Source organism: Sminthopsis crassicaudata, chromosome 1 (genome assembly GCF_048593235.1).
Source record: "Sminthopsis crassicaudata isolate SCR6 chromosome 1, ASM4859323v1, whole genome shotgun sequence".
Taxonomy (NCBI): domain Eukaryota; kingdom Metazoa; phylum Chordata; class Mammalia; order Dasyuromorphia; family Dasyuridae; genus Sminthopsis; species Sminthopsis crassicaudata.
In genome coordinates this window covers 753233651-753248804 of record NC_133617.1, presented here as the reverse complement: position 1 = coordinate 753248804, position 15154 = coordinate 753233651, and the positions used below count along the sequence as shown (strand labels likewise).

At 43.2% G+C, this 15154-nt stretch overlaps 1 protein-coding gene across 4 annotated transcripts in view; it reads right to left on the bottom strand.

Moving 5' to 3' along the window:
- AOAH (acyloxyacyl hydrolase) overlaps positions 1-15154 on the bottom strand; it is a 91374-nt gene that overhangs the window by 51628 nt on the left and 24592 nt on the right. For all 4 annotated transcript variants that reach the window (XR_012485057.1, XM_074284525.1, XM_074284526.1 and 1 more), the window contains 2 exons: positions 10828-10894; positions 9493-9592 (listed from right to left, as the gene is read on the bottom strand). Coding sequence is in view for 3 of the 4 variants with exons in the window: in XM_074284525.1 (XP_074140626.1) it covers positions 9493-9592; positions 10828-10894 (167 nt within the window). In the remaining variant the exon portion in view is untranslated. The remainder of the gene's footprint in view (positions 1-9492; positions 9593-10827; positions 10895-15154) is intronic.

Here is a 15154-nt window from a genome sequence, read left to right as displayed (position 1 = left end):
ATTAAATTCCCTCTTAGACTACGAAGTTTTAAAGTTTGCTCAAATAACCTCTGTTGATGGTCTTGGTTGATTTGCATATCAAAGATTCTACTGGGGCTTGCTGACTTTTTGTAGATAATAATGGCAGATTGAAGACTTTTTCTTTCTTCCAAGATGTGTCTGGATGAGTTGAATCTGACAGTCATTTCTGCAGGTGTCCCTTGGTTCTGTCATTTTATACTGTATCCTTTGTTCTCACTCACTTGGGGAAATTCCTGCACTGTTTCTTGAGATATTGTGAGCTTTTTCTGCTTTCACATTACTTGGAGGATCCAACCAGTGATCCTCCAGTTCTTTCTTGGTGCTCTGTTCCCTCCATTGTTCTTGACTTTCTTCTAAATTCATGAAATCTTATTTATCCATCCAAGAGAAATTGTTCCTTGATCTTTTTTTCCCACTGATCCTTAACTGTGACTTTGGCCTTTTTGTTGTCTAGCAGAAGCTTTCTATTTCTCTTTGATTCCCTATGACTGTTTGCATTGTCCACATATCTCTCGGTGTATTTGCTTTCTATGACTATTTTTCTTTTTGGCTTGCAGCAGATCTCTTTATAGCTGTCAATTTTTGCCTTTACTGATACCAAATTCTCTTTTTATTTCCCTTAGGATGTTTATTATTCAATCCAGACACTGCCCTTGATATTAATGAATTTTTCCCCTATCTGATGTCATCTCCCTGGATTTTTAATATTTGTCTGTACCATAATATTTGTTTTCCATGTTCTGGTTTATTTTTTGCTAACTCATTTTTCTTGATAATATTTTCTCCCCTTTCTTAGAGGCGAATCTCTTTTGAGGATTTATGGTTTTTCTCAATGATTTCCCTCCCCCTCGCCCTTTTATTTTGGGACATTTCTGCCTCTATTATTATAAAGGGCAATGGGAATCTAATATGTTTTGAGACCTTCTACTTTCTTTTCATTTTGTTAGGATCTCTTCCACTTGTTCTTTGAAAGGGCTATCAAAATAGGTTGTAACATCTTGAGGTAAGAGAGAGCTTTATTTTTCTTTTTTCTACCCATAAAACATAACACACTGTCTGTCACACAGTAGGTGATTAATTAAATGTTTGTTAAATTAAAATGAAGTCAGGCCACAAACATTTATTTATTTTATATATTATATATAGCCAGACACTATAGTAAATGCTGGGGATATAAAAAAAGGCAAAGAGCAATCCTTACCCTCAAGAATCTCATAGCCTAATGGGAGAAACAGCAAGCATCCACAACAAATATGTATAGACAAGTTATTTACCGGATAAGTAGGAAATAATTAAAAGAGAAAAGGCACTGGAATTAAGAGAATCTGGAAGAGGCTTCCTATGGAGCATGAGACTTGAAGGAAGCCAGAGAATCCAGTAGCTACAAATGAAAAGGGAGAGCCTTGCAGGCAGGAAGAACAGAGAAAATTCTCAGAGAAGAGTGATATAGTATCTTGTTTGTGAAACAGCCAGAAGGCCGTTGTCACTGGATAAAAAAGAGCACATACTCTTTATTAGGGAGTAAAGTGTAAGAAGACTGGAAGGGTGGGAGGGTCATGAAGAGCTTTGAGTGCCAAGCTGAGGATTCTGTAGTTGATCCTGCAGGGAATCAGGAACAACTGGAGTTTAATGAGTAGGGGGTGCCATGATTGCACCTGTGTTCTAGGAATATCACTTTGAAGGTTGAATGGAAAATGAAATGGAGTGGGGAAAGGCTTGAGGCAGCAGACCCATTTGCAGACCATTGTGATAGTCTAAGTGTGAGGGATTTGAGGGCCTACATCAGGGTGGGGGGCAGTGTCAGAGGAGAAAAGGGGAAATCCTAGAGATGCTGTGGAGGTGACATCAACAAGGATGCTGCAGAGGCAAAACTGACAAGGATGCTGCAGAGGTGAAACTGACAAGGATGCTGCAGAGGCAAAACGGACAAGGATGCTGCAAGATGAAATCAACAAGGATGCTGCAGAGGTAAAATCGATAAGACATGCTGAGAAATATATAAGAGATGCTGTGGAGGTGAAATCAGCTACAAGAGATGCTGCAGAGCTGAAATCAACAAGAGATGCTGCAGAAGTGAAATCTACAAGAGATGCTGCAGAGGTGAAATTGACAAGAGATGCTGTAGCATGAATTTGACAGAGATGCTGCAGGAACAAAATGACAAGAGATGCTGCAATGATGAAATATATAAGAGATACTGCAGAGGTGAAATCAACAAAAATGCTGTGGAAGCCAAACTGACAAGAGATGCTGTGAAGGTGAAACCAACAAGGATGCTGCAGAGATGAAATTAACAAGGATGCTGTGGAGGTGAAATCCACAAGAGATGCTGTGAATGTGAAATCAACAAGGATGTGGTGGAGGTGAAATCAATAAGAGATGCTGAGGAAGTGAAATCTATAAGAGATGCTGAAGAGGTGAAATCTACAAGAGATGCTGCAGAGGTGAAATTGACAAGAGATGCTGTAAGCATGAATTTGACAAGAGATGCTGCAGAGGTGATATCCACAAGTCTTGATATTATAGATCTGGGAGGTGAGAGTGAGTAAGGAGTCCAGTATGACATCTAGGTGTGAGTCTGGGGCTCTGAGTAATGGGAGTGTCCTCTACAGTAATAGAGGGAAGAAGGTAGGAGTTTGGTGAAAAAGAGTTTAGTTTTGGACATGTTGAGTATAAAATGTCTACTGTACATCCAGTTTAAGATATCTGAAAGTCAATGAAGATGTGACATGAAGGTCAGCAGAGAGATTATGACAGGAAAAGTAGATCTGAGAATAATCAGTGTGGAGATGATAATTAAATCCATGGAAACTGATGAAATCACCAGGTGATATAATCTAGAGGGAGGAGAGAAGAGGGCTCAGGACAGAACTCTGAGGGATACCTTGCTTAGAGGATGTGATCTTGAGAAAATTGAGCAAAAGAGACAGAGAATGAATGATCAGAGAAGTAGGAGGAGAACCAGGGGTGGGCAGAGAGAGAGAGAGAGAGAGAGAGAGAGAGAGAGAGAGAGAGAGAGAGAGAGAGAGAGAGAGAGAGAGAAAGAGAGAGAGAAAGAAGAAGAAGAAGAAGAAGAAGAAGAAGAAGAAGAAGAAGAAGAAGAAGAAGAAGAAGAAGAAGAAGAAGAAGAAGAAGAAGAAGAAGAAGAAGAAGAAGAAGAAGAAAGAGAAGGTGAAGACAAAGGTAAGGAGAAGAGGAAGGGAAAGGGGAAGAAGAAGAGAAGGATGAAAAAATTTGCCAAAAACACACATGTAAGGTTTGGCTTCATTGACAAGAATGATCTGGGGTGAATGTCCCAAATCCTGATCATCCCAAACAAGACTCCTGCTTGGCTTCTGAGTTTAGGGGAGCCTGAGGGGTGGAGCAGTTATTTCTTTCTAGTTCTATATAGTTCATGAGCCCTGCCTCCACTAGCATGGAGTATGGAAGGAAGAAAAGAAAGAAGGAAGGAGGAAGGGAGGGAGGGAGGGAGGGAGGGAAAAAGGAGAGAGAAGAAAGGGAAGAGGGAGGGGGAGGGAGAAAATGAGTAAAATAATACCTACAATTGTCTTTTACAATTGTCGTGTTGGATCTGATCAGGGAGGCACTTTGATTCTGAAACCCCCCAGAAGCAAATGTCTGTTCAGTGCCATCTTGTGTCACTTTTCTCCTACTTCGGATCTCACTGTGTCCCTCAGAAGCCCTCTCCTTCCCTTCTATCATTTGTCTTTTTCCTATTTTTTCCTCCTCTCGCTCGGGGACAGCCAGTATTCAGCCTCCGCAGTGACTCGCAGGGCTGTGTCGGCTGACAGTTTGACAAGCTTCACTCATGGGCTGGGCTATTTCCGGGCCATCAGGGCTGGAGCCACCATCTGATCTTCCCGTTCCAGACCAAGCTTGAGACTTCCTGACAACTTGTCAAGGAGAGCAGAAGATTGCACCAGAATGGAGAGTTGAGATTTTCCTCCACGGGTGCTGTGATATCTCCTTCCTCATCCCTCCACTGACTGATTTCTGTTCCTAGAGGCTTGGAGATTGGGAGAGTGGTCATATTCAACCCCAAACTCCTTGGGAGGAAAAGTTGAATAAATATGAGCACTGTCCGATGGGTGTGTACAGAGCTGTCCAGGGCTAGGACCACCATCTGATCTTCTGACGGGGTCCAGGGCATCCACTGGAGCTGGGAGACTCCTTGTCCCCATTCACTTCCTGCTCTTATCTACAACTTGTGATTCTTTATGAATCTTCTCTGTTTTTGTTTTGTTTTGTTTTGTTTTGTTTTTCCTATATAATTTTGAACCGAAAGTTGCCAAGACCAAGAGTCCATCACCAATGGGTACACTAGTTTACTGGCCGACACTTCTACAATGCTTTACGGTTTGCAAAGAACTACACACACACACACACACACACACACACACACACACACACACACACACACACACTCTACAGCTCTGGAGCCAGCAGGGACCTCAGAGCACAATTCCTCCAGTCCTTTCATTTCACAAACAAGGAAGTTGAGGCACGGGAAGGTGGAACTACTTCCTGATGGCCCTGGGGGGGGGGGGGGAGGAAGGTGTAAAATGGTTTCAAATCCACGTTCCCTGAATCCAGACCCAATTCTGTCTCCATTATACCACACTCCTTCCTGCCTCAGTGCACCTGCTTCTGGTCTCAAAGACTCCTGGTTTATGGGGCGGCCATTATATTTCTGAGCAGTGTCTGGCTGCCGTGTAGCATCCACTTAGCAAATCTGAGCAGACCAAGGCTAATGTGACACCTGGAGATGAGGTCGTGGGCCACTTCCTGGCCCTCTCTTCCCTGGGCTCACCTTCCCCAGCCCTGCGCTCATCAGGTGCTATTCTGACTTAGACTAAGCTCCTCCTCTTCTTCTGGGTTTTGCTCTGGACCCAGTCCAGCTTTCGGGTTCTTCCCTGGGCACAGCTCCTGGACCCAAGCTTTCCTCTGCCATCTATCCTTGATGTCTAGTCCATGGTTTTCTCTGCCTGTGTTTGGACGGGAGACCCATTTTGCCTAATTGGGTATTTTCTGGTTTGTTGATATTCTTCTCTTTCTAAGACATTTCCAAATGCATTAATATAATCTTATCTCTGATACTTAAAAAAATCTTTTGGGTTTGTTTTGATCTTTTCTCATTTGTAATTTTGGTAATTTGCATTTTCATTCTTTTCCTTATAATGTTTCCTAAATAGAAGCTCCATCTTGGTCTTTTCAAAATCTCTCTCTTGGTTTTGGTTATCACTTTAATTGTTCTTTTATTTTCCATTTTATTAATTTTTGTACTAATATTGATGCTTTCTCTTTTTCTCTTTCTTTTGGTAGATTCTTTTCTTTGTCTTCTGATTTCTTTAAATGTAGACTCAGTCACTTGAGTTTCTCCTTTTCTTTTTGGTAAATGCAGACCGGCCTCTAAGTACTACTTGGACTGTGTCCTGTGAATTTAGGTGGTGCAATGGATCGGGTGCTGGGTCTTGAGCCAGGAAGACATCTCTCTGAGTTCAAAGCTGACCTCCCAGATATATGACCGTGGGCAAGTCTTAATTCTGTTTGCCTCATCTGTAAAATGAGCTGGAGAAGGAAATGGGAAACTTTTCCAATATCTTTGCCAGGTGGGTCACAGAGAGCTGGACACAAGACTCACTAACAATAATAACTGATGAACTTTGGTACTTTCTACTTGAATTCTCATTAAGGCAATCTGGTTTGGTCTGGTTTTGAGAATTTCTTTGTTAGCCTGGAGATTATCCATGCCATGTTTTTGGTTAGTCTCCTGATGCTTTCAGTTTAACTTGGTTAGCTTCTGGATGGACTGTTCTGTGGTGTGAGAAGGAAGATTTCCTATTTGTGCCTTTGGACATTTAATGAGGAGTTTTCCACATCTTAGACCATGAGACTGTGTGCATGTGATCATCTCATGTATATTGTTTATATCTAAATCTATATGTGCATGCAGTGTGTTTAGGATGTGCATTAGAAAAGGAATATGGCGGGGCAGCCAGAGAGCCAGCTGGCTTTGAAATAAAGAAAGCCTTAGTTCTGGGCTCACTGCTGACGCAGACTGGGTGAGGAGGGGCTTGCTAGGGAATTCTCAAGACCATCTGTTTCAGAGAAGAGGCTACCCTGGTTTAGGAGAGGGCGCTCCCACACCTGGGAGTTCTTTAGAGCAGCAAAGTCATGGGTTCAGTCAATAAGTCCAGTTGAAGCAACAAGCGTCCTACTATAAACTACGTGCTAAGTAGTATCCCTATGATGGGTATATAACATATATATATATATGTATATATATATAATATATGTTACATATCTATACACATATATATGTGCATAATATGCACACACACGCACAGTGTTGGTACACATACATGTGTATGTATATTCCCTATTTTTCCATTAAGTTCTATCCACGTGTCTATAATTTCCGAGGTTTTTTGAGCACTCTGTCAAATTCTGTGAGGACTTCAGTCTATTTATATCCACTTCACAATTGTTAAATTTAGCTTCACTAAATTTTTTATTCCCTTTGTCAGAAGAAGATAAAAGTTTCTTATTTTACTCCATATCTTTTGTTTGATTTATCATATTTGGATACAGAGATGGTTTAATCTTCTCCCTTATTAATTTTCCACAGATTTCTCTTCCCAATATTGGGAGGGCAGTCAGCAGGAGACCTGAGTTGACATCTGGCCTGAGACACTGAACACTTACGGCTGTGTGATCCGGGGTTACAGTGAGCCCCAGTGGCCTCACAAAAGAAAAGAAAAAAAGATTGTGAGCTTTTCCTTTATAAGTATGATTGTACATATATTTAAAATGGACACATGGTCATTATTGGTGGGGCCTTTTCACACGGTGACCTCCTTGAGAGCAGGACCTATTATGTGCCTTTCTCTGAACCCCAGTGCTTAGTATGGTGCCTGGCACATAGTAGGTGCTTCATTTGACTCAACTCAGTTCTACTGGCTGTTCCTTGACTGGGATGCTCCATCTTTGACCAGACTGTCCTCCAAGCCTGGAGTGCTCTCCCTCCTCCCTTCCCCCTCCTGCCTTCCTCAAAGTCTTACCTCCTGCCAGACGGATGTCCTGGTCCTCCTTAAGGTGAGCACTTCTCAGTTCAGATTTCCTTCCATCCACCCTCTACATATTTTGCATGTGCACAGTGGTGGGGACGTTGCTCTCCCTTCCCCTTTATTCAGCACTCACCCCTCGCAAGTCCCCCATCTCAACTTCCCCAGTCACTTCACAACCATCCCTAAGAGACACGCTGCTGGGTCAGCATTGGGCCAGTGCTGGGCAGGACTGGAACGCCCTCCATGCCACTAGAGATGCTTCCATTACTGACCTCCCAGTCCCGGGGCAAGTCACTTAATTCTGTTTCCTCAGTTTCCTCATCTGTAAAATGAGGGAAAAAAGGCCAGGCAGTGCTTTAACTTGCTCCAGTGTCATGGTCAGATTCTCCCCTCAGAACAAGTCTAGGAAGAAGGTGGGTTTTTATAGGAATTATTCCCTCCTGCCCGACTCCCTGCACACGAGGATGGATCACGGCCAGATGGTTGTGAAGTGACTGGGGAAGTTGAGATGGGGGACTTGCGAGGGGTGAGTGCTGAATAAAGGGGAAGGGAGAGCAAATGGCGCCCCGGCAACGGCACTGAGCATGTCTTCTAAACCCATTGCCTGGGCAGGACTGGTCTGATGTCCAAGTGGTTTTTGTCCCACACGTGGAACGCTCCTTTTTTCTCCCCCTGGAAAACCCTAAAGTGTGGCAGGGACTGAGACCCACTTAAAGGAAGGTCTGGGGGGGCTGGAGAGTGCCAGCAATTCTACACAGTCAAGCATGTTGTCTAGGAGTCAGACAGCATTCACTGGGGGCTTACTACATACCAGGCACTGTCCTAAGCATTAACGACACAACGAAAGGCACAAACCACGGTCCCTGCCCTCGGGAAGCTTACGCTCTGATGCTGGAAGGAATCGGTCCAGGATCCCGAGTGCCCTATCTGTCTGGGGTGGGGAGGGGAGGTCTGGCCCAAAGAGTTCACAGCGAGGAGCGAGTCCTCCCTGGATGATTTTCACCTCGCTGTGGGAGTATTTAGGGGCTGAATTGCCAGCACTGGGCAGGGGGGCTGCTCTCAGGCACGATGCCTGGAGCACTGGGCAAGCTGAGCTCTGGGGCACTGACGGACTTTGTCTCGCCTTTTCACTTCTAGCAGTCTGATGAAATGGTTGTGTAGCTGAATAAGAACTTTAGAGAGAAAATGCAGGGTCAGAAATGACGGGAGGACGGGGTGGGGGCTGAGCTATGATTTGATTGGCTAAATCCATGTCGTCTCTAAACTAGTGAGAGAAAGAGGAACTTCCTAGAGGAGAGACAACAACGAGCAATCCGCTGCTACCCAGAGATTCTTGCATCATTTTGATTTCTCTCCTTCAATTCTTCAGTCAGCATTTATTTAGCGCCTACTGTGTGCCAGACCCAGGCAAGGTGCTGGGGATACAAGAAACGACTCTGTTGACAAGAGCAGCAGAGGCTGTGACTTCGGATGTTAAGGTTCTGACTCCAGATGTTAAGGTCCTGATCGCCCTTGGTCTAGATCCCTGGGGCAGCCTCCAAGCTGCTCATCCCCCCTGCCTCCAGACTCCCTACTTCAGCTTATTCTACCCTCTGATGATAAAGACATTTTTAAAGTGTAGAACTGACTGGGTTACTCCTCTGCTCAACCAACTCCACTTGCTCCCCATTGCCCCCAGAATCCCCTGTATGTTCCTTTGTTTGGCTTTGAAAGCCCCACCATGTTTGTTCCAATTTATGTTCCCTCTAATACTCCAGAGAGCATTCGGTTCTCTCTGTTCTCATCATCTCCTGCCTTCATGCCTTTGTCCAGGGGGAGCAGGTATGCGCCCCCCCCCATGCCGGCCATGCAACCCTTCCATACCTCCAACTCCCAGACTCTCTCTTCCCTTCAAGACGCAGCTCAGACACCATCTTTTTCATGCATTTTTCCTGATTCTTCCCATCTCCCAGGCTGCTAGCAGCCTCCCTCCCAAATGCCTCATAGTACTTCGTATTCACTTGGGGCTCATTTGCTTTATGTTTGTTGCCAGATATATTTGTATAAATCCTTGTCTCCCCCATGAGAACGTCAGTTTGTTGTAAGTAGGAGCAGTTTCCTTCTCTGTGCCTGTTTCTTTAGCACCCTATACAGAGCTGGGTATATACTAGGTGCTTAATAAATGCTTGTTTGGTCACCAGGAGCCAGAGCGCCTGCGTATTATGTCTATGTTATACCAGCCATCAGAATGTAAACTCTTTGTCAAAGATTGCCCGATATTATTATCTTTGTAGCCCCTGCACCTTGTACACAATTGGAGCTTAATAAATACTCATTAATTGAAGGAAACAAATCATCATTCTGCAGAATAATTGAAGCCCGACAGTTGGCACCAGGGAGGGAGAGCTGGCCGAGAAGCACTCACCTGGGGAGGGCTGTAAAGGTGGCAGAGGGGCTGCCCGGGCTCCTGTTTGCAGAAGTGGAGGGCATGGCAGACCACGTCGGCGTTCATCTTCAAACTCAGCCTGGAGGGAAAGGGAGTGGAGGAAAGTCAGGGACACTTCCCAGGCTGCCCCGGAGAACAGAGCTAAGGCTCAGAACCCACTCTGCTGCCCTTGGCCTTTGGGTTTGTCCTTCTGGGCTTCTGGGGCCAGCTGACGGCCTGCCATCTTGTTCTCCGCCAGGGGGTACAAGTGCTGAGCTTCGTGTTCAGCCTTCTGGGCTGGACAATTCACCAAACAAGGCCGGGGCAAATTAACTCAGGGGTCATTCTATAGGGACCAGGTTTTATTACTTTATGAACTCACACCAAGAGGATGCTGGGAGAATTTGCTGCTCCTAGGCTCTTCTCTTAGGTATTGTTCAGACCTTTTTGTTTTAATTTCTTTCTTCTTTTTAGGAATTAAATTTAAATATTAATTAACTAAATCAAAATATTCATGAATCTGAGCCTAAGGTTGATTGAATAAATCAATCAAGTCATCCCATCCCACTTAGAGTGAGAAGCTGTCTTGTTTCTTAATGAGGTGAGAACAAGTCGCCAAGGTTCAATCCATCCAGCCACCGCTGGCTTCAGACTCAGTCCGAAATGTCTGAAGGTTTCAGATCCTTCACAGAATTGGGGGGGGGGGGGCTCAGGACTTACACTCAAATGGGCTGAGCAAACTGGGCCGTGACGCAGGAGTCTCCCAGACAGAGCTGCTTAAATCAGGGACTGGCCGTGGTAAATGCCTGCTGACCTGAGCGGTCCTGCCCACGTTCCCAAGCCCTCAGGACCTGGGGGCTCTGGCTCCTCCTGCGGTCAGAAAGCTGAGGCTGCCTGCCTCCTTGGGATCGGCCTGGGTCCCCCCCCAGAAGACCCCCAGCCTTCCAGAGAGAAGGAAAACAGGAGGGAGCAGGAAATGAAGCAGGGCATTAGGAGAAAATGTACAATGGGACCAGGGAAGGAAGAATGGATGGCAACTGGAAAGACGTGAAGGAAGACTCAGAAATACCCAGAGTAACCCTGTCTGCCATGGCTGGAGGCAGTTTTGGGGTGAAAATTCTTTTTACAAAACATCATGGCTCCAGTCAGGATTCCAAACAAAGCTCCACATTTCCTAGCTCAAGGTGCGTATTTGCTTGAATAAGACAAATAATGCCGCGGGTTTCATCTTTTCTCTTCTTTTCTGAGCAGACTAAATTGGAATCCTCATCCCCTGCTTTCATCTCCTCTCTCCCTGCAAGTTCATTTCCCTGACATGGAGCCTTTTATACTCACAGTTTGATGACGTCCGGTCCAAACATTTCTGCCGCGAGGTAGCAGATGCTTTTCAGGAAGAGCTTTTCTGCAAAAGGGAGGGAAATTTAAAGTTAAACTCCAAAGTTTTTTACATGCATGTGTATATATATTTATACCCATATATACCCATAAAAGTATGTATTTTCTTGTTGAAATTCATTTATTCAGTAGCAAATCAATGTTCTATCAAAACTTAAAATTATGAGAGAGGGTAAATATTTTAACAAATGTTTCCATGGCAATTAAAAAATCCTTCATGAATTGATTACTATTAAAAAATTAGTTTTTCTTTGCAACAGACATTACCCCTATCGTATACAGCAGTAACAATATCTGACCAGGGCCTTTGATGCTGTCAGTCATGGTTTAAGGAAAATTCTCTATCTAATTAGGTTGCCCAGAGAAGCTGATGAGTACAGGACATCCCCCTCACTATGTCCTGCTTGCTGGGATTCTGGACCACGGACAGTGCTTTCAAGCTTTCCCAGTCACCAATGGAGGGAAACAAGGCTATGTGTTCACTCCTGTGCTTCCTAGCCTGATGTCTTCAGTATTGAGGACAGACACGGCATCCAAGTCAGCTCCTGTCCTGATGGGAATTCTTCACCTGGAGGAGGCGGCGAACCAGAAGGAGGTGGAGCAAGGGCGGGGGGTGAGACTTGGTGGGGCAGGGGTCTGCGCTCAGTGCAGCCTCTGGAGTCCAGATGTCACAGTCTGTAGTACTGGGCTGCGGGTGCTCATCTTGGCCCAGTACTGAACACCGAGAGCTCCATAGGCAGCGTCATGCCATTCACGTGTGGAATCGTCGCTTTCAGCAAATAGAGAAGTTTGGATAAGCTTCCTTACCAGGGATGCACACACTGACAACGAGCTCTAAAACTCACATGGGGCAAGTGTTCACAAAGTGACCAGGAAAAGTGACACAAAGACACTTAAGAACGTGGGATTGATAATGACACGTGGGACTCACGGGCCCGGGACCCCCCGGCGTCACTCTCCTCGTCAGATCTATGCTCCGAGCAAAGCAGAAGCGAAATAGCTCAGAGGAAATGTGAGATGGGCAAAGTTAGAAAATACCCCCCCGCCCCTTTCCAGGGACTCTTTGTACCTGACCCAAGGTTCCCATTGGTCTGATCAGCCACAGGCAGACACATGGAACTTGACCCTAACATAGTGATGTCATTTTTTCCCCTGAGGCTGGGGTTAAGTGACTTGCTCAGGGTCACACAGCTAGGAGTGTTAAGTGTCTGAGGCCAGATTTGAACTCAGGTCCTCCTGATTTCAGGGCTGATACTCTAACCATTGCGCCACCTAGCTGCCCCAGTGATGCCATTTTGATCCTCTTTGAGAACAAAGGGCAACAACCATACTGTACCATCCTGTATATACAACATTCTCCTGGTTCTGATCATTTCACTTTGTATCAGTTCATGCCTTTCCAGGTTTTTCTGAATTACTCATTTTTCTTTCCAGGTACTCCTGGAAATAATATTCCCTCATGTCCTTTGACCTAGCAGTGCCATTACTGGATCTGTCCCAAGGAAATTACGAAGGAGGGAAAAGGACCCACATGTGCAGAAATGTTTGTAGAGTCTCTTTTTGTGGAGGCAAAGACCTGGAAAATGAGCCAATGTCCATCAGCTGGGGAATGGCTAAAATATTTTTGTACATATAAGTCCTTTTCCTTTTTTTTTTTTTTTTAACCTCTTTGGAATATAGACCTGGTAGTGGTATTTCAGGGTCAAAGAGCCCGCACAATTTTAAAGCCTGTTCATTGGGTGTAGTTCTAAATTGTTCTCTAGAATGTTTGAATTAACTCACAACTCCAACAACAATGCGTTAGTGGCTCAATTTTTCCACATCCCCTCCAGCATTTGCCATTTTCCTTTTCTATCATTAGACAATCTGATAGGTGAGGGGGGCACATCAGGACTGTTTTAGTGTGTATTTCTCTAATCAATAGTGATTTGTAGCATTTTTCCATATGACTACACAAAGCTTTGATTACTTTGTTTGAAAAATGCCTGCTTCTATTCTTTGACTCTTTATCCTTTGGGGAATGGCATATAAACACACACACACACACACACACACACACACACACACGTTTGACTCAGTTCTCTATATTTGAGAAATGTCAGAGAAGCTTGCTATCAAACTTTTTCACATTTATAATGACTATGCATTTCCTTCCATTCTATTTCCCCATTTATTCTTTGTTTCTCTCTCCTTTTACTCCATCCATCCTCAAGTGCTTTGCTTCTAACTGTTGCCTTCCCCAATTCCACCTCCCTCTGTCAATTTCTCCCCTCTTATTTCATTAAGATAATTTTCTACCCCCCAACTGAAGGTGTCTGTTATTCTCTCTTTGAGTGAATTCCAATGAGTAAGTTCATGTGCTCCCCACCTCCATCTTCTCCTCCACTGTAAATGCTCTTTCCCACCTCTTTTATGCCAGATAACTTATACCTCTCATTTTCCTCTTTTCCCAGTGTCTTTCTTTTTCTCACCTCTCACTGATTTTATTTTTATTTCTTTTTCTCAACTCTTAACTTTATTTATTTCTAGGTAATTTGTTATTTAAATCTAAATATCTAAATCTGTATTATTAAGTTATTTAGATTAATGTATTTTTAGATAATCATCCCATCATATTCAATTCACCCCTGGGTCCTCTGTCTGTGTACATTTCTAAGATTCCTAATAATGATAAATAAGTCTCTAACTATGTATAAGAATGTAAACAGTTTAATCGTATTGAATGCCTTAGATTTCTTTTTTTCTGTTTACTTTTTGATGCTTCTATTGAGGCTTGTATTTGAAAGTCACATTTTCTACTCATTTTTGGTCTTTTTATCAGGAATGCCTAAAAGTCCTCTATTTCATTGAAAATCCATCCTTTTTTGTTTTGTTTTGTTGGGTTGATGATTCTTGGTTGTAATCCTAGCTCTTTTACCCTCTGGAATATCATATTCCACATCCTCTGATCTTTTAATGTGTAAACTTTTGTAATCCTGATTACAGTGTCATGGTAATTGAGTTATTTCCTCTTTGACCAGGGAGCTCTGAAATTTAGCTATAATATTCCTTGGACTTTGCATTTTGGGATCTCTTTGAGGAGATGGATTCTTACTCTCTGGTTTTAGGAGATCCTCCATATAGGATAGTTGTTTTCTTTGATAATTTCTGGAAAGATAAACTCTAGGCTTTTTTTTTTTTTTTAAATCATGGCTTTTAGGTAGACCAGTAATTCTTAAATTCTCTCTCCTTGATCTATTTTCCAGATCAGTTGTTTTTCCAAGAAGATATTCCACATTTTCTTATATTTTTTCTATTCTTTTGATTTTATTTTGTTGCTTTTTGATGTTTCATGGAGTAATTAGCTTCCATCTGCCCAATTCTACTTTTAAGGAATTATTTTCTTCATTCATTAAGCTTTTGTACCTCCTTTTCCATTTGGCCAGTTCTCCCTTTTAAGGAGTTTTTCAGTAAATTTTAATGTATGTTTTTCCATGTGACTATTCTGCTTTTTAAGGAATTCTTCTCTTTATTGAATTTTTGTGCCTTGTTTACCATCTGGACTATTCTGTTTTTAAAGGTGTTGTTGTCTTTAGTATTTTTTGTGCCTCCTTTACAAGCTGTTGGCTCTTTTTTCATGATTTTCTTACATCACTGTCATTTCTTTTCCCAATTTTTCTTCCACTTCTCTTATTTAAGTTTTAAAATTTTTTTGGGGGGATAGTACAGGAATTCTTTTTGGATTTGAGACAAATTTTCATTTTTCCTTTGAGGCTTTGGATATAGTAGTTTTGACTTTGTTGTCTTTTTCTAAGTTGTGTATTGATCCTCTATGTTATCATAATAGTTTTCTTTGATCCAGATCTTTTGTCATTATTGTTTGCTCATTTTCCAAGCCAATTTCTTGATTTTTTAACTTCATTTTGGTTAGACTCTGCTCCCATGGTGGAGGAGCACTTTTCAAGTTCCAGAGGTTTTTTTGCAGCTGTTTTCAGAGCCAGCTCTGGGGGTCTGTAAGTTTTCAGTTCTCCCAAAGTGGAAAATACAGAAGTGTATTTACTACTCTCTTAGCCAGCACTTGGTCTGTAAGTGATCACAAGAACTCTTTTCTGCCCTAGAAACCAGACTAGGACTTGAAACTGGGCAATACAACAGAGTTTTTGCACTTGGTGCCAGCAAAGGGACCCCAGTAATTTCCTGACCAATTGTCAGACCCCCCTAATTGTCCATGGGCCAAAAGAGTTCCAGAGGCAGTTGCTGCCATGGCCGATTCAACTGACCCCAAGGC